The 26,174-nt window shown below is 37.2% G+C and overlaps 3 protein-coding genes across 3 annotated transcripts; 2 read left to right on the top strand and 1 right to left on the bottom strand.

Annotated features, from left to right (window-relative positions):
* Positions 1-7,300: 7,300 nt before the first annotated feature.
* On the bottom strand, positions 7,301-8,103 carry LOC112188952 (auxin-responsive protein SAUR78). Its single transcript, XM_024328193.2, has one exon. The coding sequence runs from the start codon at positions 8,034-8,036 to the stop codon at positions 7,563-7,565; it is 474 nt and encodes a 157-aa protein (XP_024183961.1). The 5' UTR covers positions 8,037-8,103; the 3' UTR covers positions 7,301-7,562.
* A 5,482-nt stretch (positions 8,104-13,585) lies between these two features.
* Positions 13,586-16,517, top strand: LOC112184760 (bidirectional sugar transporter SWEET5). The gene is made up of 6 exons (XM_024322999.1): positions 13,586-13,628; positions 13,755-13,791; positions 15,087-15,303; positions 15,441-15,602; positions 15,734-15,853; positions 16,389-16,517. Exons 1-6 carry the CDS (start codon positions 13,586-13,588, stop codon positions 16,515-16,517), a joined length of 708 nt encoding a protein of 235 aa, XP_024178767.1.
* An 8,500-nt stretch (positions 16,518-25,017) lies between these two features.
* Positions 25,018-25,965, top strand: LOC112184761. Its single transcript, XM_024323000.1, has 2 exons — positions 25,018-25,234; positions 25,373-25,965. Exons 1-2 carry the CDS (start codon positions 25,018-25,020, stop codon positions 25,963-25,965), a joined length of 810 nt encoding a protein of 269 aa, XP_024178768.1.
* Positions 25,966-26,174: the final 209 nt, after the last annotated feature.

The following is a 26,174-nucleotide window of genomic DNA, read 5'->3' on the forward strand; positions in this document are numbered from 1 at the left end:
CTAACCAACACTAAAATCTACTCTTACAAAAACCAAAAGCTACTACTAAGTAGAAAAAAAGGCTACTCCCATAAACTGAGAAATCTATTCTCAAAGTCTAACAAAGCTATAAAAATAAAAAGCTACTTCTATAGTTTTAAAAATCTACATTCATAGTTGTGAAAATCTATTACAATAGATGTAGAAACCTATTGTCAATGTGCTAAAAAGCCATTATAACAAAAACTATTAACATCAGCTTAAAAAAGATACTAATAGAGACATAGAAAACTACTATCACCTCGTTGAAAAACCACTATAACAGTTATAAAGAGCTACTAACGTGAAATCTATCAAAATGAAAAGAAAAACTATTAACATCAATTTGAAAATAGAAAGCTACTATCACTTGGTTAAATAGCCATTCATAATAGTTGTAAAGAGCAACATCATTCCTATCGATATATCTAGTCAATAATCTAGATTCAACAAAAGAGCAACTTATATAATCATAAAGTAAAAGGAAATCAGAGCGTTTCATTATTGATTTGTCAAGAGGTCAAAGCACTCCTCAAGCCCAACTCAATCATTTCTCTTCCATCTCTGTCATCCCCTCAGGGCCTTTCTTCACCGGAAACTTATGGAAGATGAAGAAAAAAACTTCTCGTCTGCTCCTCGCTAATTTAGCTTTAGCCTCCCCGATTTTCCCTAATTCAAACCAAACAAAATTCAAATCAATTGGTATTTACACAATCCCCCAATTTGAAAACCCTAATTTCACAACCAATCAATAATACAGTCTCAATTAATAAGCAAAAACTCTGACTCTGGAGAAGACAAAGCAAAGAGTTAAAGTGAAAAGAACAGACCGTGGCAGTGGATAGTTTCTTGTAATCTGGAGTGGATCGAAGCCAGGGAGTTGCGAAGAGCTGTCGTGGCTCTCAGCAGCCTTTGACCACCAGAATTTCAGACTGGATATGCGAAGAGGTTAGACAAGAAAAGCTCCGGCTCTTACTTGTTTCGACGGTTATACTCCAGCCTGCTTCGACTCCGACAACTGGATCTGGTTCCCCGGCCTGGCCAATCCTACCTCCGTGAGCCGTCGAATTCAATTGTTATTGCGGCGATCCAAACTCAGCTCTGACTCCGGCCTACTTCACCTCGGAGAGCTGCACCTGCTTCCTTGGCCTGGCCAATCACCTCAGTGCTCCATTTTTTGATTTTCCACCGCTTCGACACCATTCGAAGCTACGAGATCCCTCACTAGATGGCTCAAATTGAAGAAACCCCTAGAAAACTAGAACAAGGAAAAGAAGACGGATCTGACGAGGAGAGAGAAGATTTCGCTAGTGAGGGAGAGAAAGAAGGTTATCGCCAGAGAGAGAGAGAGATGAGCTAGAGGGTTAGTATTTTTAGGTGGAAGGGTAAAATAGTCAGAAATGAGATAATTCAAAGCTATAAGTGGCCTTATGTGTACAAAAAAGATTAGGTTGCCTTATAGCTAATTAAAGTTTTAAAATGACACTCGTGTGTAATTTTCTAAAGGGCAATGATATAGGGCCTCAATGAGGCCTAAGATTTGTGGCCTCAAATCCTAGGTGTCATGCCATGTAAGTAAATAAAAATTTATTTTCAATTCCATATAATATATCTTGCCACATCATACTATTTCAACACCAACTTTACCCTTTTACATTTCCTTTTAGATGTTAGGAGGTGAATCAATTACATTAATGAATTTAATTAGGTGAAAAAAAAATATCAGCTGTTAATTATATATTAATTTAAGGGATATGTCTACAGATTCTTTGATCAATATTTTTCTTCATTTAATTAAATTTTTTCCTTTAATTTTTCTTCCCAAATGGCATTAATATATTGAATTATGTGTCAAGAAATAGACGTTAACTTTTCTTTCCAAATATTGATTAATTTCATCCACAAAAATATAGCATTAGTAAATTGAATTTGGGAAATACTTATGTCTAAATTAAGAGGTAAGAAAAAATTACACGTTAGCAACCATTAATTAACATCTACAATCTAAATAAAAGGGAAAGACAAACAAAAAATAATAAATTCAGATCTAACTTTTAAACCCTAGCTACATAAAGAGAAAACAATGAAGAAAAAAATAAATACAATTATATGAATATGTATTTTTCACATTATATTTTCAAAATTTGCAGGAACCCAACAAAGGTTGAATTCATATACATGTGTTATACAAATCTATTAATCGAATGTACGTGCAAATCTATTGACTGAATTTCATGAAATTTTTTCTACTCTTGATTGAAGAAAAAAAAATTGTTATTTAAATCTAAGCATGAGTGTAATGAAAAAGAAATGAAAGAAAGCCATTTTTTTTAGAAGAAAGCCAAAATAATTTTTGAGGTAGAAAACCAAAATAATTTAGAGTCATTAGATTTTGGAAGGATAAGATGGGCTTTTTCTCAAGAATTACATGCCATGATTTGACAAATAGGTGATTTGTGTTGATGACATGGCATGACACTTAAGATTGAGGCCACAAATCATTTTCCTTTTCTAAAATAAGAAGTGCAAGAGCACAAGTGAATTAGGGCGTAGAGATTAAGAAGGTAAAATGAATTTTTTTCTTTCCTTTTTTAATCAATATATGTTCTATTTCATTAGATATTATACACTTGACAACACATGTTATACTTCGAAAACTCATGCTGCAGTTAAAAAAAAGAATCATAACTTGCCTCATACATGTTATATTTCATGCAATAATTTGAGATATTTGAAGTTGATTGGAGTTTTTTTTTTTTTTTTATACGAAAAGACTATTAAATACAGAAGCCGGCCTCTTCGGCAACCAAAGTTTACAAAATCAAACATAAGGGCATTAGACGCACTTCTGGGGATAGTGTCCATCTAGAATAGCCCTTCAATAGAGGAGTGCCCAAGGTGAGCAATAGAGTCGGCGACAAAATTTGCCTCTCTATAAATATGTCTGAAAGAAATTGTGGTAAATCTAGAGGCAAGTTGTCTAATGTCTTGGATAAGCTTAGTGATCTTCCAAGGGGGTGGTGTTCTTCCCATGATAGCATCAATAACCACCTTGGCATCGCCCTCGACCTGGACATTGAAATAATTCAAACTCAAGGCACAATCCAAGCTATTTCTTAGAGCAGTAGCTTCTTCTACTAGGATAGTAGCATTGCCAAATCCTTTAGTAGCCGCGTACAGGGGTTTACCATCCGTATTCCAGATTAGAAAACCCCCTGCCATAAAAGAACATTTTCTTGATCCGTCAAAATTGATTTTCACAGCTTCTGTCGGTGGAGGGTGCCACACAATGGTGCGGATAACGTTTTGCAAAGTGCTTCCACTAGAGGCTTGCGCTTCCTGAACTTCAGGGCTTTGAAATGCCGCTGCTACTGCGATAATAGATCTGGGGCACGAGATGACTCAGCGAAAAACAACAGTGTTCCTGGCTTTCTAAATTTGCCAGCAAAGGGTTAGGATCTTGACAAATAGGCCATGGTTACAAGGTTTTTTCTTTTATTAAAAGAGGATCAAATGGTTTCACTCCTGCCCTCACGGTTACAAGGTTGATCAATGAACATCTTCCTGAAGACATGAAGGTAGCCTTCATTCTAAGGCAGATCATCAAGGTTAGCAAGCCTCCAGACTTCTTTTGTGAACTCACAGCATCCAAACAAGTGGTCTGTTGTTTCATTATCATTGTCACACATTGGACAAGAGTTGTCCTCAACACATCCAAACCTAGAAAGTCGATCCCTTGTGTTAAGCCTACCTCTGAAGATGAGCCAGCCAAAAAGTTGAATCTTGGGGGGAACATTAAGCTTCCATAGCTTCTTTAGTAAATCTAAGCTGTTATGAATATTGACTTCAGGTAATTGCAACCATGTAGCAGATTTAATTGTATATTTACCACTGGTAAAAGGGCCCCAAATGCACTCATCTTCCTGATCGGAAACAGAAATCCGGATACCTTGTATCTGGTTAACCACAGTTGAGTCTAGAAGCCTTAGTAATTTAACACAGTTCCATTTATAGTCATGGATGTAATCTGCCACTGTTTCGTCAATGTTTATACCTGTTCTTGCATCCTCAGGAAGAAAGTCAATCAAGGGAAAGTCAAAAACCCAATTAAAAGTCCAAAATTTAATCGACTTACCATTACCTACCAACCATCTCATTCCCTTCAGAATAAGTTGCTTCATATCTAGTATTCATTTCCATGCTAGGGAATGGGATTGTTTTTTCATGGCTTGAAAAAACGTAGTTTGCCTCAAATACTCTTTCCTAATGATCTGCATCCACCAGTTGTCCTGGTCAGTTAGCAGTTTCGAAGCCAACTTACCAATTGCAGCATTATTGAAATAGGCAGTGGGTCGAATTCTCAAACCTCCCAAACATTTCGGGGTGCAAACCTTGCTACAAGCCACTGGTGAAGCTTTGGAGTTTGTACCCCAGAAGAAGTTCCTTGCAAGCTTATCTATATGGTTCATGATCTTATTGAAACATTTAAAACAAGACATCACATGATTTGACATAGTAAGAAGATTTGCTTTGATTAAAGTTAATCTACCTGCTCTAGAAAGAGTGTCTTTTTTCCAACCTGCAAGCTTATTTGTAATCTTGAGAAGAAGCTCTTTTGAGTTAAGCGGATCCTTCCAGAAGATCACATTATGGATTCCCAAATTTTTTCCAATAGTATATTTTTGTTGAATGTTGACAATGTTGACAATGTCCCTTTTAAGACTAGTTGTAGAATTGGGTGAAAAATACAGGGAAGATTTGTGGAAATTAATTCTCTGACCAGAGGCTAAGGAAAACGAAGAAAGCATTGTAAAGATCTGCCTAGCAACCTTTTTGGTAGCCTTTGCAAAAATCAGACAGTCATCCGCAACATGAGGTTTGAAATTCTAAACCAAGTGGAGAAGAAAGCATGCCTACCTGGAACTTATGTGTACTGGCCAGCTTATTGAGTTGCCTTATCAGAGGTTCCATAGCGAGTATAAATAGATATGGAGAGAGCGGATCTCCCTGTCGAATGCCCCGTGGGGGGAGAAGTGGCCCTGCGGAACTCCATTGAGAAGAATGGAGAAAGAGACTGAAGATATGCAATTCCTGACATGATCAATCCAGTTTTGATGGAAACCAAACTTCTGTAAGTAAGTAAAAAGATAATTCCAATTTAAGTAGTCATAGGTTTTTCTAAATCCAATTTAACAGCCATCGCACCTCCAGCTCCTTTCTTCTCCTGGAAATCAGAAAAAAGTTCATGCGCAATTAGAATATTGTCTTGAATTAGTCTCCCCGGGGCAAAGGCCCCCTGGTTTTTGGAGATGCATTTATGTAACAAGGGTCTCAAACGTTTGATCATGATTTTTGTTATAATTTTGTAAGAGACATTACAAAGGCTAATAGGTCTAAAATCAGACACCTTTTCGGGTTTATCAATTTTCGGGATTAGTGTTAATTATATTTTGTGTGATTCAAAAGATTTAAAGGAGTATTTTCAGCAAAGAAAGATTGAATCATAGGAATCACTGTGTCTTTCACCTCGGTCCAGCAATGAAGTTGATTGGAGTTAAAGAATTTGTCATTATGAGAGAGCTTGGATATTGATAGAATTCGGCTTTCTTTGATACATAACTCAGCTTTAAAAAATTATAATATGTATGAATTATAACTCATGTGGTGTATGAATTATAACTTATGCGGTAATTACCAAAAAAAATCGTCAAAATAAAAAAGTTCTTGTTAGAGCAAAATAGGTTCAATTTAAATAATTAAATCTTATAAAAATGGTATTTCCACGTATACCAATATATTTAACACATCGTAGAATATTCAACATGTTTACTTAATTGCAGTTAGCTTAATGGATTTTCGATCGATCGATCAGGAGTTCTCCATTTCAGATAATTGAGTGCCATAATTACAGGAACGCTGCTTTGCGATTAACTATGGAGATGCTTAGTGTTGCTCTTGTTAGAATAACACGAACAAACAAACAACCATCATATACATTCAAGTAACACAAACCATAATTCGATGAAGAATTACTAACCTGATGATGTAGAAGCCATTGCAATGCTGGAAGCACAAGTCTTCTATTCTCTCCAATGCTTTAGCAGTCTATAATGGGGTAAACAATAATACTTGATTAATTGTGAGAACAGGGACCTTGCTTTATATATGAGTTGATAATTCCTAAACCTTCCCATAAAGATTTCATTGTGAATCATGGATTCAACTCCTCTACAAAGCATACTTTAGCTCATGTCTTAGTAGCCTAATTATAGTCCACATAGGATTAGGTTTCCTCAACCTGCAAAGAGTATAATCATACTTTCCTTATTTGCAAGTTATCCAGATTGCATTATATTGTGTAATCCTTAATTCTTGTTCCTAAGATGATCTTATAACGTGATTAATGAGGTTCCATATTGTATGATAGTCCAATTAGGTTTTACAGCTCTTTTCTCTTTGGTATAAAGACACGAAGAGATTAATAAAAACTAACCAGCAGGTTCATATATAAATTAGAAATTATTGCAAGGGGCGGCAATATATGGAAGATCCTTACTGATCGAGTCATTGTCCTCGTAATTGACCAAAAAAAAAAGAGTCATTGTCCTCGTAGACTCGTAGTAGGACCAGGAATGGAGGGGACCAATTCAATGTTCATGTACTGTGGGCTAGATTTCTCCTACTATCACAATCAGCAACAACATCCAATTTGCATATGTTTTCCTTTACTTGACAAGAAATTCATGCATGTCAGCTGATTTGTTGTGGAGACAGATTTATAGAGTTTTCAAGAGCTGTTTTCTTTTCTTTTCCTTTTTGACTCAAACATTGAGATTTAAATCACCATACTTGTGAGCTTTGTCATCTCTTGGTTATGGTCAAATCTCAGATTCCTGCAGAATTCTTTAGCAATTTGAGAGATTTGAAATTGAATGGAGTTAGAGAATTTTCATTATGAGAGAGCTTGGATATTGATAGGATTTTTTTGATATAGAACTCAGCTTCAATGAAGGGAACTGAGAATTTGATATAACTCAATTTTGAGCATAAAAAATGCTTACGTGACCCAATTCATAAACCGAATTTTTCTTTATCAATTACACCAAACCGAGATTTACATAGAGTCAAGGTTGTGTATTCACTAGAGCTCCCTGGTAATAGGGAAAGATTAGCTATTCTGATCTCATAACTTGACCCAGAGTTGGAGAGGCAAATTAACAGACAAAAAGTTAGAATCCAAAACAGAAGTAAACGAAAATTAGTAAACACAATACAATACACGTACAGTAAACATTACCCAAGTAATTTGAATGATGAAGAATTGAATTGATATGAAATTTGGTACATGATCAATTCATGATCAAGATCTTTCAACATGGGTCGATCACTGCATTAGCAGTAATTCAAAATGCAACGGGTCAAGTAATTCTCGCTGTTCAGAAAATGACGTACAAACACATAGAGAAGCACACAGAAACACATATTAATTACTCCTACCAATCTTTACATTTAGCTAGCTCAGCGTCCCCTGAATTCAATTCTTGTCAGCAAGTGTAGAACTCAACCAGCTCGTCCATGGAACCCAACTGAGTCTCGGCGTTCTCAAGCATCCACAGCAAGTGCTCGAAAAGCACGACCTCGCAAGTCACCACCACAACCCCTTCTTCTTCCTCACATGACTTGTCCACCAGCTCTTGAATTATGGGGTGCTCCACCACGTCGGAGCTCACCATGTACCGCCGCCGCGACTTCCCCACGTAGACGGCGTGAAGCTGCTTGGAGATCACTGCCCTGTCGTTGTCGACGTATTGGTCGGAGGAAGAATCGTCGTTTGTGGCGGCTATGGAGCTTGTGGTGCGAGCCAGTTTGGTGAAGGAGGGCCATCTCTTTATGGCCGACTTGAGCTTCGTCAGCTTCCCTGTCTTCGCCATCAAGCTGATCGATCTCCGAGAAGGGTTTTGATGAAAGGTTTTGTGAGTTGAGGAGTGTGGTGAGGAAAGTGTGAAGGAAACCTTCATATATATAAAACCATGGAGGAGAGGGTTACATGGCCCACTGTTTAAAACCAGCTAAGAATGAGATAGGTCTTTGAGTGCAAAACCAGTTGCGCCTTGTTTGGCAATTTGGCGGGGTCTGAGCTTAGCTTGGATTGGCAGATAATCTCAACTATAATTGATTTTTCTAATTTTTCCTAATTATGTCTAATATGTGATGTTTACAAGGATGCCCCTCTGCCAACCCATTATTCGTTTTATAGGAGTAGTAGACTACAAGCTCAATTTGCAAACAATTATATAACTTCTAGTTTTTCTCATTTTCTGGAAAGAAAAAAACAACTGGGGTCATGGTAGGTACATGGTTTATCAGCTAGACTTATGTACGTTCATTATTCAAGCATATCAGATCAAGACAAAACACTAGGGAATTTTCATGGACCTCATTCTTATTTTTCTAAAAAATGTTGAACAATCTTAGTTAACAACTTCACTTTAAATATTCCTTTGAATGTTTTAAGCATCTTAAAGTTTTCAACCACTTTGGTGTTCGTAGTATTAATCCTTGGTCTAGATAGATTTTGCTGTCTAATTGATGTGGATACACTAATGTGTTTATTGAAGTTTTGATATGTGTTAGGTTATGTTATAGTATTTACCATACTTCAAAACATTATATTGCTGAATCTATATATTTTACTAACATTAATAAGAAAAGAAAAGAAAAAAAAAATCTTATATAGACAATCATTCCTAAAGCATGGCAAACTCTGTGTAAACTGTCTTTGATTGTACATCCAAATTTTTTTATTTGTGTCATATTTCAAATATTTAACCGTTTGGCAGGAGAATAATATATCCTTAAAAACCAAATTACAGTTGATAATGCAACTTGGAGACAGTATATAAAGGCATGCCATATACAGGGGCCATATATAATTAGCACCGCAAGCCACTAAGTAAGCAAGAGTAATTATGAAATACAAAACATATATAATGAATACTTGTTAATTAAAGTTTAAGTAAGCAAGGGTAATCATGTAACTAGATGGTAGGATAACACATTGTTGGTTGTTGCTCTTGTGTGGAACTCATAGTATTTTGGTATATTGTATATTTATCAACAGCATGCAACAGCAACAAAAACAAAAAGTAAGCTGTTTGTTGGTAAGCAGTCTACTATTTTTCCAACCGTGGGTTTTGTGTTCCAGAAGAGAGAGAGAGAGAGAGAGAGAGAGAGAAGAAATCAAGATAAATGGTTTTGGGCATCTTCGAATTCTTCATCTTTCCTCGATCATCCTCGCCACCGCCCACTAGTACCAACTTTTGTCTTCACACATATTCCTGTATGCGTTATACCAGCTTTTTGTTAATTGCCAACAAACCTGCGCAAGATGTACGTGTCATCCATGCATGGAACTATGAACTGTAAAGAAGCCTCAGCTCTGAGTCTCTGACCTCTCTCATGGCCCTTTTGCGCCTTCAAATGGTTCAGCTTTACCAAACCCCTTATGGCTTATATGTTTCTTAATTAATTTGAATACTAATTAGCTTCCAAAACCACTTATGCAGTTGTTGATGCCTCTTGAACATTAGCTTCCGAAACCACTCGCCCAAAAAAAAAAAAAAAACACATGTAAAAGCTAGCGGAGAAGTTTTACCACTAGTTTGAGCTAGTGAGTTACTGGTTGACAGTTACAGCCCACGAACCCTAAATGGAGATGGGCCAAGAAAGGGTACACTAATTGAGCAAGTGCGAGGGGGGATAGGACAGAACTAGCAAAGAAACCAAAATGAAAGCTTCGGTTTGGTACACTAATTATTCGTATTGTGGTCCAACTGCTACAGATAAGGGCACTACAACTTGCTAGGGACAAATCCCAAAGGTCCAACTAACCACTTGTGCCCCAATACTGTACATTCGTGTAATTAATAACTAGGGCCGCCGGGTTACATGGGCATCTATTGTATACCACCTACACTATTTCTTCTCCTCTAGTCGGTGAATGTCAAACACTATAAATTGAGATGGCTAGATATGTATCTATTGACCTGTTGTTTTTCCACCAAAAAGTGAAATATATTATAACAACTAGAGTAAGTACAACAAGGGGAACAAACTCACATCTACAAACAGACTCACACAATGGGTAACAAACACAACAGGACCCAAATCAGATAGGTCCATAAACAGCACACCCGTGCAGTAACATGTTGAGAGCCAAAGAGAAAATGTCGCCATTCCGACAGCGCGCACCGCTATGAACCAAATCAAATTAACAAGTACAACGGCGATTCGACCAAGCTTGGAGAGCTTAGATGTTGGCAACCGCAAATCCTATCGAAGAACACTTAAGAAACCTTAATCCAAATACACCAACAAGGTTCAATGGTCTCAATAACTTGTCACACCGGAAAAAATCAGCCACCCACAGAACCAAAAAAAAAAAAAAAGCGAGAACAATAAGAGGCAAATCCATCAAAATTAGAAGGACAGCCACCCAAAGGATAACAGACCAATATTGCACGAGCGGGTAAAGACCCAGGCTTGTCCCGCTTAAACTAGAGCTCCAAGGAGCGAAACACGACTGGCGACTGGAGGAAGACGAGACAAGCTAGGCTTTGAGAACAGCGGTGCTCAAGAGAAAAAACTAAGAGAAGGCGGTTCGGCATTGATGAGAGGAACGGTAAGAGACGACAACCAACGAAAAGAAAAGCAACAAAATTGGAAAAAGGCCAGACACTTTCTGTTGGGTACAAAACCCAAGCAAAAGTGCCCCAAAAGGGGCGAAGACAACGGTCTCTGACTCTCAACATGAAGTCGGAGAAAATCAGGACGAGAGGAAATGTGTTCTATCTATACGTAGAATTTTTAGGTTCACCTTTTAGGCGAATGAGTATATTCACTCTCTCTTGCGATTAATTCATAATAATTTTCTAATTTTCTAATCCAACTATTCATGTTATATAACATAATACAAAAATTAACTATGTAAAAAAATTAATTAAATTGAAAACCTTTTAGTTATTAATTTCTATGAAATACATGGACGGTTCATTATAATAGTAGTAAGTGTTATTAGAACCATCCATTTGTTTGATTCAATTAGATAATTAAACAATTTCCAATTCGATTGATTTTTTACAGAGATGATCATTAAAGGCGAATTTAAGATATAGACCATTAGATTATAAATTTATTAAGTAAAACTATGTTAATCGATATGGGGGTGAATATGTTCGTTCACCCATAAGAGTGAACCTAAGAATTGTCATTAACTAAAACAATATAGAATTTCGATTCAAAATTTCAAATAAAGTATATATATATTTTTTCTTTCTTTCCTGACCAATGAAGAAGCGCACTGCAGATATAGTAATCTGTCTCTTAGTGGCACCACAAAAAAATTACTATACAATAGCACAACTTAACTTTAAATATAAGCACATAAATTTTAAAGAAGTGGAAACTTGAGATTGATCTAACACAAAGTCCCAGAGTGCGCATCATGCGCAATCTAGCCAAGCCAACACTTGATTGTTATAAGCATGCATATATAAAAAAACTAACACAACTATACTTTTCACCCAAAATTGATGTTTTGTCAAAATCTTAGATAATCAGGAGAGGGAAAAATAGACGAATTGACAAACTATTTAGTGTATGAACTTATCAACAGTGTCATCATAATCTTCACTAGTTCCTTTCAATTGGACTAAATGGGTCAGCAGGTTGCCCATCAAAAATCGTTGCTTCTGGCATGGCCATATGCACGCCTGCCTTCTCATGAAACCAATGTCATCAAGGTAACCCCTGTCTCACACAATGGTGCAATGAAAATTTCATTGGGGAAGACGAGGAGCACAATGACTAGGGTAAATGTAGAGTATTTGTTCAAAAAAAAAAAATCTCAAAGAATGACTAATTAAGGGGAGAATTAGTTATAGATCTGATAAATATTGGATATACATTATTGCCATAATAATTGTGTCTGAGTGGAACATATAATTTAAAACTAGGGTTCAAACATTCAATAATTCTGTTTTTGGAAGATAATGAAGGCACATATGCATTATGTTGCACTGCCTAGTTTGTGCCCACCCCCACCCTCCAGCATCTCGTTGGTAATAACGATGAAAATATTCATCTGGTCAGTTATTGATCAAGAAAATAATGCTTAACCAGACTTGGATGTAAATTCAATGGCAGAGAGAATTATTATTAAGTTGAGGTGTTTTGTTTTCCACCATTTGATGTAAATCTAAGGGCTATTGAATATAAATTCTTTGGTCAGCAACTGACCAGGTGAACACCACTGGTAATAACGATATATATATATATATATATATATATATATATATATATAATCTTTTATTAAAAAAAAAACGATGTATATAAAATCTTGATCTTGTGAATTCGATCTAAGATAAATAACTTAGTCTGTATAGGCATTTTGTGCTTGAGGAAATTGTGAAAGATAGTTGGGATTTGGGTCATGTGATCAGAAGAAAATGAAGATCATAGAGTTTTTGGAGGGCTAAATTATGATTAAGATATTGACTATATTTTATTGCCAGATCATCAATAATTTAACATAATTGAATGGAAAATTAAAAATGAGCACAAGCCATTAGGCATTATATGCTGTTTGAGAACTGCTTAGCAGACAGGATGCACCTTGGTTTGGTCGATCTGCTATGGTTCATCCTACTGCAATTTCTTGTGGCTGTGATTCCTCGACGGCGTCTTCACCGACGAATGGGATTTAGGTGCTCTGTTTGGGCCTCCCTAATTTGGGCTCCTGTTGCACTTTTTGTTTTGTCCTGTGGTTATTGGCCTTTTGAGCTGCTGTACAGGTTCTTGGCCTTCTGGCCTGGTGTAAGTTTGGTTCTGGAAATTTGCTAGAGAAAATTATATATATATATATATATATATATATATATACCAAGAAATAAAAAAGGTCAACATGACCGGGCAATGAACTTAAATGCTAGGCATGTAAAACAAGAATAAATATATCAAATACATATAAAAATAAAGATGAATAATCTAGCTACTAGAAATACTAGGGTTATTTCTAATTACATGGAAGATGAACTTGGTTGTAAATGAACTATACGTGTTGCAAAGCATAATTAATTAAACGATCATCTCAGCAAAGATGACATTTACTACCCGAAGTCCACCGTTTATTGTTATTCCTCAACCAAATCATAATTAAACTGTCAAATTGTTATCCAAGCATGTTGATCTGGACCATAATTAAAGATATAATTTTGCCAGGTCAACTAAAACAGAAACTTATTTGTTTTTTTTTTTTTTTTTGAATGAAACAGAAACATAGTTAACAGAAACAGCTACTAACTTAGGGAAGCCTCAACTCTTGTGGATAGTATAGAGGCAGGTCAGATTACACCGCATTTGTGTCTTAAAAAAGGTGCGCAAAAACTGAATACCGTAAGATTGGCCCTTTAAATAAATCAAAACTTTCAAACCCTCCCCTCAGGGACGCCAAAGTAGCACGTCTGCAGGTTCTCTCATTTATACTGTGTTTAGCTCTGTGGACGTAAAAATGGTGAACACAGATGCCATTAGAACTGTTGTTGGGATCATTGGTCTGTAATTCTTTCTGGCATTAATTTTCTTTAATTTACTTTCTACTTTACTTTTCTTTAACTTCATTCTAGTCTAGTTTGCACTGATCACATCAATTTGCTTATCTTTCTTACCTTTCCTTGTAGGTAATGTCATCTCTTTCGGCTTGTTTACGTCCCCAATGTAAGCACTCATCAATGTGATCTGTATATTTACAGAAAATTAATATTCATGTTTTATCGGACAGATTTCAAAAATATAATAAGATTGGCGTATCAATATATTTCTGCATGTATTATTTATGAGTTTTTCTATTAGGACCTCCAAATTTGCTCATTTGACCTCACATGCTCTTTACACCTCCTACATGCTTTTTAAAAAGTAAAATTTGCTATCTAAACCTTTTTCAGATACCTAACTTAATCTTACTTATAAATGGAATGTTCCAAGCATTAAAGATGAGTTTCAGTGCTCCCATAATTGTTTGTTTACCAAACAAGAAAAACTGAAATAATTATCGAAAAAAAAGTCATAGCTTGGTAACTAATTGAAAAAATATTACCATAATTGTTTTCAAGCCTAATGTTTCATATTTTATGGTTGCTACCGTTTGGCTAGGTTAAAAATTAAATTTGCTACCGTTTTATTTAGCTTTATCTTATATGTCGCTTCACAGGCTTATTTGGTTTAGTTTACATGATGACTCTCTATCCCTCGTTTCATGATCTTGTTATACTAATGAGAAAAACCTTTTCCTAATTTTGTTCCTATTGCATCATAGTTTTGTTCTTGTATAATTCACCAAGTAATTTTTAATGCATTTTCTTTTGAATTTTTTTTTCTTCGAAAGCTTTCACAAACAAAGAAATGAGATTTGAAAACGGAAATGAATAATAAAATTAACGTGAATTGTGTTTCTATTATTATAAAGCTTTGGAGAGAGAATAAAAATATATACTTTTTTAATATTTTGTTGTCTGTAATAGTATTTTTATATAAGGACATATAAGTCATTTAATAATTAAAAAATGAGGGAGGTCTAGTAAGTAGATTATGAGATCCCAATAGAAACTCTCATTATTTATATGACAAAAAAATGAATGTAATTTTAATTGAAAATGTCTATATCTCTGTAGATAAAGGGAAGCTTGAATTTTGGGGTCACATACTTCACTAAAATATGAAGAGTACTTAAGACTAAAACATACAAATCTTAATTGTTTTTTTTTTTTAAACGGAAACATACAAAATCTTAAGAAAATCATCTAAATTGGTTAGTATGGTAAAAAAAAAAAAAAAAAAAAAATTAGAGGAGTGGATGACAAAAAAAACTATCGCGTTCTTCTTCTATTTACCGACAAATACATGCATTGAACAACTACGAAGCTACTGCACTTAAATTATTTTCTCATCCTGTATATTTCATGCTATCCTCTCTAGCTATAATTGCCTGACTATGAAGTTTGAAAATTTTGCAGCCCAACATTTGTAAAGATAATTAAGGACAAATCAGTTAGAGATTTCAAGGCCGATCCTTATGTAGCAACTTTGCTTAATTGTGCTATGTGGTCCTTTTATGGCCTTCCCATTGTCCATCCTGATAGTCTCCTCGTTGTTACGATCAATGGCGCTGGCTTCTTCATCGAACTCATCTATGTTTCAATCTTTCTCTTATATTCTCCTGCCCAAAAACGGGTGAGTAAATCTTAGACTGCGCTGCTAATCACTTGTGTAGAGAGAGAGAGAGAGAGAGAGAGAGAGAGAGATTTAGGGTTTATATACCATGATACTGTGGTTAACATATATTTCTATTCTTTTGTTCTTATTTTCAGCGAAAAATCATCAGTGCTCTTCTGGTTGAAGCAATCTTTTTTGCCGTTGTGGTTTTTATTACTATTCACGTTTTCCATACCACTAAAGACAGGTCTATGATAATTGGGATTTTGTGTATTATCTTCAATATCATTATGTATGCATCACCCTTAACAGTCATGGTAAGTAGGGCGACTTCTAATTATTTTTTTGGGGGTCAAAGTACTACAACCCTTTTATTACATATATTTTGGAAATGTTGATCTAATTTTTGGCTAACCAGTTACATTTTTCTTTTGCTGGCTGCTGGTAGAAAATGGTCATCAAGACAAAAAGTGTCAAGTACATGCCATTTGCCCTCTCGCTCGCCAACTTTTGCAATGGAGTTGTCTGGTCTATTTATGCACTCCTCAAGTTTGACCCCTATGTTCTGGTAATTTTTCTAACAGAAACAATATATATGCTCTCTATATATTCAATATGCATGAAAAGAAAAATTCTTGGGTGGAAAGAACAACTATACATGCATAACGGATGCACCATGTGGTGTGCTAAGTAGTGTCTTTGATGACTTGTTGTTTTGTTAGTGGTCAAATATCAAAGAAGTTCAAACCCGCGCTCTAACAATTCATCCTAAACTATGGACATTAACCACGTGTCAAGTAACAAATCATCAAATCCATTACTAAATGCTTTGCAACTAGAGTATATCCAAGATTTAGAATATTTTTTTCACCGGGAGGAGCTACCATGCATTCTGAGCGACTTAACTTACTCTAATAAGGTTCAGAGCAAGATACTAAAAGCACACCTAATGTACAATTTGCTATTAGAGGGTCATACACATACACTAATGTGCTGACCCACGAACTTCTGCCATAATATAGAACAGTAAGTATTAAGTAACAGGGAAAATCGTTATAATTAGTTTGCAATTAACTAACCATTTCTTTGAAAAATGTCGGCAGATTCCTAATGGTTTGGGATCGCTTTCGGGCCTGGTGCAACTCATATTGTATGGCACTTACTACAGAACCACTAACTGGGATGATAACGATGAAAAGCCAAAACCTGAAGTTGAACTCCCTAAAGTTTAGAGAGATCATCCCAAGTAACAATGATAATGATTGACCCATTCGAGAAGGTCATCATGAATAGTATCGTGTAGTTCTTATTAATTCTATAATACATTCAAATGTATTCTCGATATCTATCTTATGATTAGGGGAAATTCTACAATGTATTAACGTATTATATGCATATAATTGCCTTAAAGTGATAAAATGAGTCCTCAAGATAGTAATATTAGTCCTCAAAGTGGTAATATGAGTTATTAAAGTGGTAAATTTTCTTAATTACTACATGAGTCCTCAAGTGGTAAAATGAGTACTTATAGTCATAAAATGAGTACTCAAAGTGGTAAAAATAATTGATATATGAGAAATATTAACATACCATAACCTTACCCATTAGTACATAGTTCAGGTGATTAAAATTACGTTTAGCATACGAATATTAATCCAACATATATGCACTTACTTCTTACCTGAACAAGTTGTTTCGATGACATGAATTCTCATTACCATTTGACCTAGGGATGGACTCAAAGTTTAAGCTTGACATTTCCAGTATTCCCGTTCAGTAAATGCACGTTCTCCAATATAATAAATTTTGGAGAGTGTTAAAGGAAAAACATATTATGTGCCTTCGTCAAAGCGACTGACGGAGAGGGAATCAAGGAATCAGCGATTACCATCATCAGCACAATTATAGATCAATCAGCATTCAATGTATTTAATGTAATTAATATTTCCGCTGTAATTCTATCCCTATATAAGGGGACTATGAAATGAAATGAGTAGACCAATTCCATCTCATTTTTACTTTAACACGTTATCAGCACGCTCAGAGCAAATAGCCAAGAGAAAAAAAACCTAGCTTTCCATTTTCTTTCTCCTGTCAAAAAAAAAAACCCCTAGAAGAAAAAAAAATTTCTTCTTTTCTGCCGCCCAAATAAAAAATAAAAAAAAATAAAAAAATTTCTAGATCGGCCTCCTCCTCTCCAGCCCCCCTGCCTGCGCAGCCCAGCCCAGCCCAGCCCTGCAGTCGCTGCCACCAGAACCTCATCTGCTCCTCCTCACTTGCAGCCTCGACCCACCTGCAGAACCAGACCCGATCTCGATCTCGACCTCAACGATTGAATCTGCTCCAAATCGAATTCCAGCAACCTTCAGCTACCTGCCCAGATCACTGGCATTCATCTTCAGACGACCAGCAGGTTTTTTCGGCTATCCGATCTGCACCTGCTTCTCACACTCCTACCCGACCTGCATCAGTTGCCCCGTGCCCCCGCACTGCACAGCTGGCCAGACCCCCCTCACCTCACCGGCCTCAGACCAGCGCCTCCACCTTGCACGTCTCAGGATCCACACCGGAGCCTTCGACCCGACCTGCGCCCCTATCCCAGCGTGCCCTGCTGCAACGCCCCGAAACCCGCAGCAATCCTGCCACCACCTGCAATCCAGACGGAGGAGGAAGAAGAGAGGAAAAGAACAAAAAAAAAAAAAAAAAAGAGAGAAAAAAAAGTGAGCCGGCCTAAAAGGTCCGGCCCAGAGAAAAAGAATCCCGGCCCAGAAGAAAAAAAAAAAAAGCAAAAAGAATAAGAAAGAGGCCTTGCTGCCCAGAGAAAAACAAAAGGCCTAGAAAAGAAAAAAAAAACAAAAACAACAACAGAAAAAAAAAGACACTTGGCCCAAAGTAAAGGGGACAGCCCAAAGAGCAGACCCAGCCCAGATCAAAAAAAAAAATCTCTGGCCACTACTGAAAAAAAAAAAAAACACATCGCTACGCACGCCTGCATCAACATGCGCGTGCGCTAGGATTGTTTTATTTTCTCGAAATCAAGTATGTTTTCTTTATTTTATTTTATGATTTTAACAAAGCATGTGAATTTTATTATATTTTGTTATTAAGCATGTTTAGTCGATAATTTTGATCATTTGAAGCATGCCTTGTTATTTATGTTTTATATAATTACCTTTAAGCATGATTATATATTTCATTGTTTATGGTTTATTAATTCATGAAATTTTGAGCATGTTTTTATTTTATTTACGCTTATATAAATTATGCCTACGCATGCTTCGTATTATGCTATTGTTTACATTTTATTTTATGCATGATATATTATTGCTATTGTTATGTGTAACATATATTTTTGTATACATTTGTGAAATTTGAGCATGCCATGTAATTTATTTTAATATATGCTATGTTTTTATTATTTATTACGTGCTATGATTATTACTTGTTTAGAATGCTATACAAAAAGAATTGCGTTTTTCCATGATAATGAAAGTTCATGTGCATTATAAAAACACACTTACTGTGATAAAGTATTGTCACATAGCATCGAAAAAATGTGACCATTACGAATCTTGGTCTTGAAATCTAATTCATATTTTTGGAAATAATTCATGTGGATGTCTTTATGACTGCGTAATTTATATCTTCCCTCTTGTTTTATGTAGATGGCTGATCCAACTCGACCTGAGTTTGACATTTTGGACTCAGAAGGACTTGAGTACCATCATTGGATTTCCGATATGGAAACTGCCTTTGTGGCAAAAGACTGCATTGCCACCATTACTGACCCCAAAGATGTTGAACTATCTAATAAGGTGAAAACAGATGCCTTAATGTTTCTTAGGCGACATATTGATCCTAGCCTACGCTAGGAGTACCTTCAGTTGAAGATACCCAAAGAATTGTGGGATGCCCTTAAATGATGTTTTGGGAACATTCATGACACTTTACTCCCAGAACTAGCTATTCAGTGGAATGGAATCTGCTTGCTTGACTATAAAAAGGTCAATGACTTCAACAAGGACATGTTGCAAAAGCACGTCTCAATTTTTGTGGAAGGGAAATCACAGAAGATGATATGATCTACAAGACTCTTACCACCTTTTCTAATTCAACTTTTATACTAGCGAACCAGTATCAGTTGGAGTATGACAACAGAAGAATCACAACCTTCAATAAGTTGATAAGCCTACTGCAAGTGGCTGAGAGACATAATGGGATTCTCTTGAACAACAATGCCAGGCCCACTGGGACAAAGAAAATTCCCGAGGCTCATTATGGAAAAATGAAAGGTGGAAAGACCTCCAATGCAAAGGGGTTTAGACGTGTTGATCCCTACCCACGTGGCAACCATGCACCACGTGGAAAGGGACATGGGGATCATGGAAACAAGATGCAAAAGGAAAGAGTTGACAATGAACCATGCTATAGGTGTGGATTCATTGGGCATTGGTACAAGAACTGCCAAACAAACAACAGAGTAGCAGCCAATTATAAGAGGTATAGAGAGTCTAAAGAACAAGAGGTCACTATATGGAAGAAGGAGGTCATGACCTAAACGTCAACCTTACAATTGCAGACTTCAATGGCAAAGAGGAACTTGCTAAGTCAATGGATGCTCTCAATCTTGACTGATCTGCTTTATTCATTTTATTTTCCAAAGATAGTTGTGAAGGTATAATGCCTCATTTTTAATTAGACTATTGCTTGCTTGGTCTTAAAGTTTATTACAATAATGGTTTGATGAATTAGAACAAGACCTTGATTTGATTATCGTTGGCTTATTAATAAATTTTGAATTTTATTATGAAGCACTGTATTTATTCAAATTTATTTCCTATACACATATTTACATGGTTGGAAATAACATTATATAGATGTAAAGCAATACATCTAGAAAAAGAAAAATTATTAGAATGCAAAGATTATCATTCTACTAAAATAGAAATACTCTAAAGAATATGAGATATGCTCTATATGCACCAAGAGCTAATCGAACCTTGTTAAGTATCAAAGATACTCGTGCCAACGGTTATTATGTAAAAACACACTGTGAGAATGGAACTGAATACTTTTATATTACATCTAATGAATGTGGAAGGAAACTCATTTTAGAAACTTATGAGTCAATCTAGTGGACTGTACCTCACTACGATTCGGATCATTGAATCAGATGCTGTCACCAACAATGAAATGTGGGACATTGACTCATACAGGCTTTGGCATGACCGCCTAGGGCACCCCGGTCGTGACTCACACGGACATCCCTTCTTTCGAGTGAAAAATAAAATGGGAGGAAAATCCGCCACACTGCAAGGTGTCGGTCCTAGTATTGCTCAAATGCAGTCATTGCTTTATGAAGTACCAGAAGCACTACCACTCTCCCATTATGCCTCATTGACTATTTAAAAGGCATATCACTCATTTTGCAAAGTCTGCTCTTTAGCAAAAACAGGATCAAGACATTCCTATGCTAAAAGATATAAAATAAAACATTCCATTCTTACAAATGATACAAGGAGATATCTGTGGACCTATCCATCCAGAATGCGGACCATTTCAAGTACTTTATGGTTCTGGTGGATGCTTCGACAATCTGGTCACATGTCGCTTTATTGTCCACAAGAATTGCTGCAAAACTCCTAGCACAGATTATACGTTTAAGGGCTCACCACCTTGATCACCCTATCAAGTTTATAAGACTTGATAACGCTGTAGAGTTTACATCAAAAGCATTTGATGATTATTGCATGTCTATTGGATCGATGTGGAGCATCATGTACCCCATGTGCATACACAAAATGGTCTCGCAGAAGCCACTATCGAAAGGCTACAGATGGTGGCTTGGGCATTGGTTATGCACACTAACCTGCCTATATCTGCCTGGGGTTATGCAATATTGCACACAGCTTTACTTATTCGTTTCAGACCCACTGCTAGCCAACCATTTTTTTGCGTACCAGTTGGTAACTGGATATGAGCCTGACATTTCACACTTGCGCATATTTGGTTGAGCAATATATCTGCCTATTGTGCCCCCACAGCGCACCAAAATGGGTTCTCAGAGATGATTAAGTATTTATGTTGGATATGAATCCCCAACAATTATCCTCTATTTGGAACCCTTGACAGGCGATCTCTTTACCGCTAGATTTGCGGATTGTCACTTTGATGAGACAGTCTTCCCGTCGTTAGGGGGAGATAGGAAAAATGATTTTTCCAAGGGAACGACAGGAATTGTCGTGGTGTGTCCCCATTCTGTCTCGTTTTGATCCCCGCACTTCACAATGTGAAAGTGAAGTGAAAAGAATAATCGATCTTCAGAACATAGCAGATTCGATGACTGATGCGTTTACTGATATCGCAAAAGTGACGAGATCACATATACCAGCTGCAAATGTGCCTCCAAGGTTAGAAGTCCCCAACAAGGGGCACGGTGCCGCAGATAGAGGCACTAAAACCACACTTAGTGGAGGTGTGGTTGAGCCCGTGGCTCCCCAAAGGAAGAGGGGGAGGCCACTTGGTTCAATTGACACTCACCCAAGGAAGAAGATGGCGAGTAAGGCACAAACCGATCATCAATGTATAGAATCCCTCTCATGAGATTGTCTCTGATTATAGTTATGTCCATGAATCAATACTGGAGGACACTCCGATGTTTAAAATGATTCCAGAGAACAAAGAACTCTCAAAGGATTATGAGAGTGCGTATGAGTTGATAGAAAGATCTTCCATACACATTGATGATATATACTGTTACTCAAGGAATCATAGAGCACGATGATATCGAACCACGCTCTGTTGCAAAATGTCAACAAAGAGCATATTGGCCTAAATGGAAAGAAGCAATCCAGACAGAATTAGATTCTCTGACAAAGAGACAGGTATTTGGTCTGGTAGTGCTAACCTCACCAAGTGTAAAGCCTGTAGGACATAAATGAGTCTTTGTCAGAAAGCGTAATGAGAAGAGTGAAGTCCTGAGGTACAAGGCTCGCCACAAGGCGCAAGGTTTCTCACAACGCCCTGGAATTGACTACGAGGAGACATACTCTCCTGTAATGGACGTTATAATGTTCCGCTACTTAGTTAGCTTTGTACTTTCAGAAGGACTGGAAATGCAGCTCATGGATGTGGTTACTACATATCTCTATAGGGATCTAGATTCAGAGATATATATGAAAGTGCCTGATGGCCTTACATTACCCAAGTCAAGTGACTCTAAACCACGGAGTGCGTTTGCAACTAGGTTGAAACGCTCACTTTACGGCTTAAAACAATCCAGGCGGATGTGGTATACCCGTCTAAGTGACTACTTGATTGGGAATGGATATAAGAACGATGAATTATGCCCCTACGTATTCATAAAGAAAACAAGTTCTGGATTTGCAATTGTAGCAGTATATGTCGATGATATGAACATAACAGGTACTCTTGATGAAATAAGAGAAACCGTGAGCTACTTGAAATCTGAATTTGAGATGAAGAATCTTGGGAAAACTCGATTCTGTCTAGGCCTTGAACTAGAACACCGAGTTTGTTGAATACTAATCCACCAGTCTGCATATGTCTAAAAGTTAGGCGATATAACATGGACAAAGCACATCCTACTACCACTCCCATGATCGGTCGAAGTTTGGATGCAAGAAAAGATCCATTTTATCCAAAGGAAGATGACGAAAAGGTGTTGGGAGCTGAAATTCCCTATCTAAGTGCAATAGGCGCATTATTGTACTTAGCCCAATTTACTTGACCAGACATTGCATTCTCAGTGAACTTGTTAGCTAGATTTAGCTCAGCGCCAACGCAACATCACTGGAATGGTATCAAGAACATTTTTCCGATACCTAAAAGGAACCATTGACTTGGGACTGTTCTTTCCCTACAGAGAGACAAGAGGGACCGCAGATGAAACTGCAATCCCTGAAGGAAATATTGATGGCGAAAGTGCCACTCACTACACCGAAACGCAAAATGATGTTTTGATTAGTTTTTGCTGATGCTGGGTATCTCTCTGACCCACATAAAGGTCATTCCCAAACTGGTTATGTATTTACCATTGGAACACGGCGATATCTTGGAGATCAACCAAGCAAACCCTTGTGGCTACCTCCTCGAACCACTCAGAGATCATCGCTCTACATGAGGCGGTCCGTGAGTGTGTATGGTTAAGAGCTATCATCACACATATTCGAGGGACTAGTGGTTTGAGTTCTACCACTGAAGAGCCTACTTGCATTTATGAAGGTAATGTAGCTTGCATCGAACAAATGAAGCTAGGATATATCAAGGGTGATAATACAAAACACATATCGCCAAAGTTTTTCTACAATCAACAACAACATGCCCTCCTCAAGATTCAAGTGAATCAAGTAAGGTCTGAGGAGAATGTGGCAGATTTGTTCACCAAATCATTGCCTAAGGCCATATTTGAGAAGCATGTGAAAGCATAGGAATGCGAAGACTTTCCAAGCTCCCCTGATTAATGTAAGTATCATGAGGAGGTGTAGACGTCAAGGGGAGTCTAACACACACATGTCAGCCTCAAATGTAGAAGGTGCGTTTTGCTCTTTTCCTTCGACCAAGGTGTATTTTTGTCCCACATGGTTTTTATTGTTACTTGGTAAGGTTTTTAGTGAGGCAACAACTTATGCACCATTTCGTCTTTGACTTGGCACAAGGGGGAGTGTTAAAGGAAAAACATATTATGTGCCTTCATCAAACTTCGTCAAAGCGATTGACGGAGAGGGAATCAAGGAATCAGCGATTACCATCATCAGCACAATTATAGATAAATCAGCATTCAATGTATTTAATGTAATTAATATTTCCGCTGTAATTCTATCTCTATATAAAGGGACTATGAAATGAAATGAGTAAACCAATTCCATCTCATTTTTACTTTAACAGAGAGTGAAATTTGCACTCCCTCTTCTTATTTTAATATTTTCTTATATTCTGATAGCATGACTTTCCTATATTACCCTTATAATGAATTTAAAAAAAATTTTTAATTTTTTTTTTGTGTCGGCATATACGACAAAAGTGTCAGCACATACGACAAAGAATCTAACTATTTAGAAGATATTTTGATGTTTTGTGTCGGCATATATGCCAAACAGCCGAATTTCGATGTGATTTCAGCGCCACGTGTTAATCTCTAATTGGCTGTCCAAATTACGGTTGAGTCTTTGTCCGCCACGTGTCATATCTTATCTAATGATATGAACTCAAACCGTCCATAAATATGAGGTCATTGTCATCCTCATCTCTCACAAATTCACAAACACTTCTCATATCCAAATCACACAAATCTTTCTTTCTTTGCCGTTTTGATTTTGTCAAACCATTTATGCAATGAATCGTTTGACGAAATGGTTGCAGAAAGATCAAGAAGAGGCCGTCACGAGAAGCCGTCGACGAGCCTTGATGATGTCTGTCGCTGCCTTGCAAATCCAAACTCTGGAAGATGAGGATTCACAATGGGGTGGTTCTTCAGAAGGTCGTACCTATAAGGCCAGGGATCGAGAGCTGATGGATCTTCGACTCAAAGCTCAATACTTCACTGATCCGTGCAGGTATGAACCAAACATATTTCGTAGGCGATATAGAATGCAACCTTGGGTCTTTGACAGGATGATGCGCGACGTGGCTAACTACGACCCATATTTTGTTCAAACAAGAGATGCTTGTGGGAGACTAAGCTTATCCACCGAACAAAAGCTGACATGAGCCATGAGAATGCTCGCGTATGGCATCACAGCTGATTTCTGCGATGATTACCTAGATATTGCGAAGAGCACTGCCATTGAGATTTTGGAGCACTTCATAACAGCAATCTGGAATGTGTACCATGAGACTTACCTCCGCCGACCAACACCAGCGGATTTGCGACGGCTGCTGGAGAAAGCTGCAGAACGGGGATTCCCGGGGATGGTGGGTAGCCTTGATTGTATGCACTAGCAGTGGAAAAATTGTCCCACCTGATGAGCAGGGCAGTATACTGGCCACAAAGGGAAACCGACAATCATCTTAGAGGCGGTGGCCTCCTACGATACTTGGATTTGGCATGCCTTCTTCGGACTTCCAGGTTCCCTGAATGATATTAACATTCTTGGATGTTCACCATTGTTCAATGACGTATGCCTTGGTGAAACCGCTGAAGTAAACTACCAGGTATGTAATAGGCATTATCGTCAATGTTATTACCTAGTTGATGGCATAGACCCTAAGTGGGGGTCATTTGTACAAGCAATCCGAAACCCGAGGATGCCGCAGACACAACACTTCACAAGGATGCAGGAAGCATACAGAAAAGACGTGGAGAGAGCATTTGGTATTCTCCAAGCTCGTTGGGCAATCATAAGAGGACCAGCTCGTGGGTGGAGTAAGGAGAACCTTCAATACATCATGATGACGTGTATTATCTTGCACAATATGATTGTTGAAGACAAGCATGATGAAGATGCAGCAGAGCCATTTGATCCGGATGATATCTCAACTAGACCCAAGAAAGCAGAGATATATGACAGACCAATAATTCCCACCAATGTTCATCGCAATCCGCATCAACTAAATCAATTCTTGCGTCGTCATAGGGAGGTTAGATGTCCAGTGATGAATAAAAACCTCCAAGACGTTCTAGTCGATCATCTATGGACCATGAAGCTACAAGCTGATTAGAACCACCAGTGAGGAGTATGCCTTGGTGATTTTTTTTTTTTTTGCTTTCAATAAGTGGCCATGTAGTCATGATAAGTGGTCATGGCCTACTATGTATTGTGTGTTATGCGCTTTTAATTTGTGTGGTGTGCTTTATTATGAAAATAAAGTTCAATGCTTTATTATGAAGATGATCTACTGATAAGTGGAATCATTTTTATTATCATAAA

This window comes from Rosa chinensis, chromosome 2, assembly GCF_002994745.2.
Source record: "Rosa chinensis cultivar Old Blush chromosome 2, RchiOBHm-V2, whole genome shotgun sequence".
NCBI lineage: Eukaryota > Viridiplantae > Streptophyta > Magnoliopsida > Rosales > Rosaceae > Rosa > Rosa chinensis.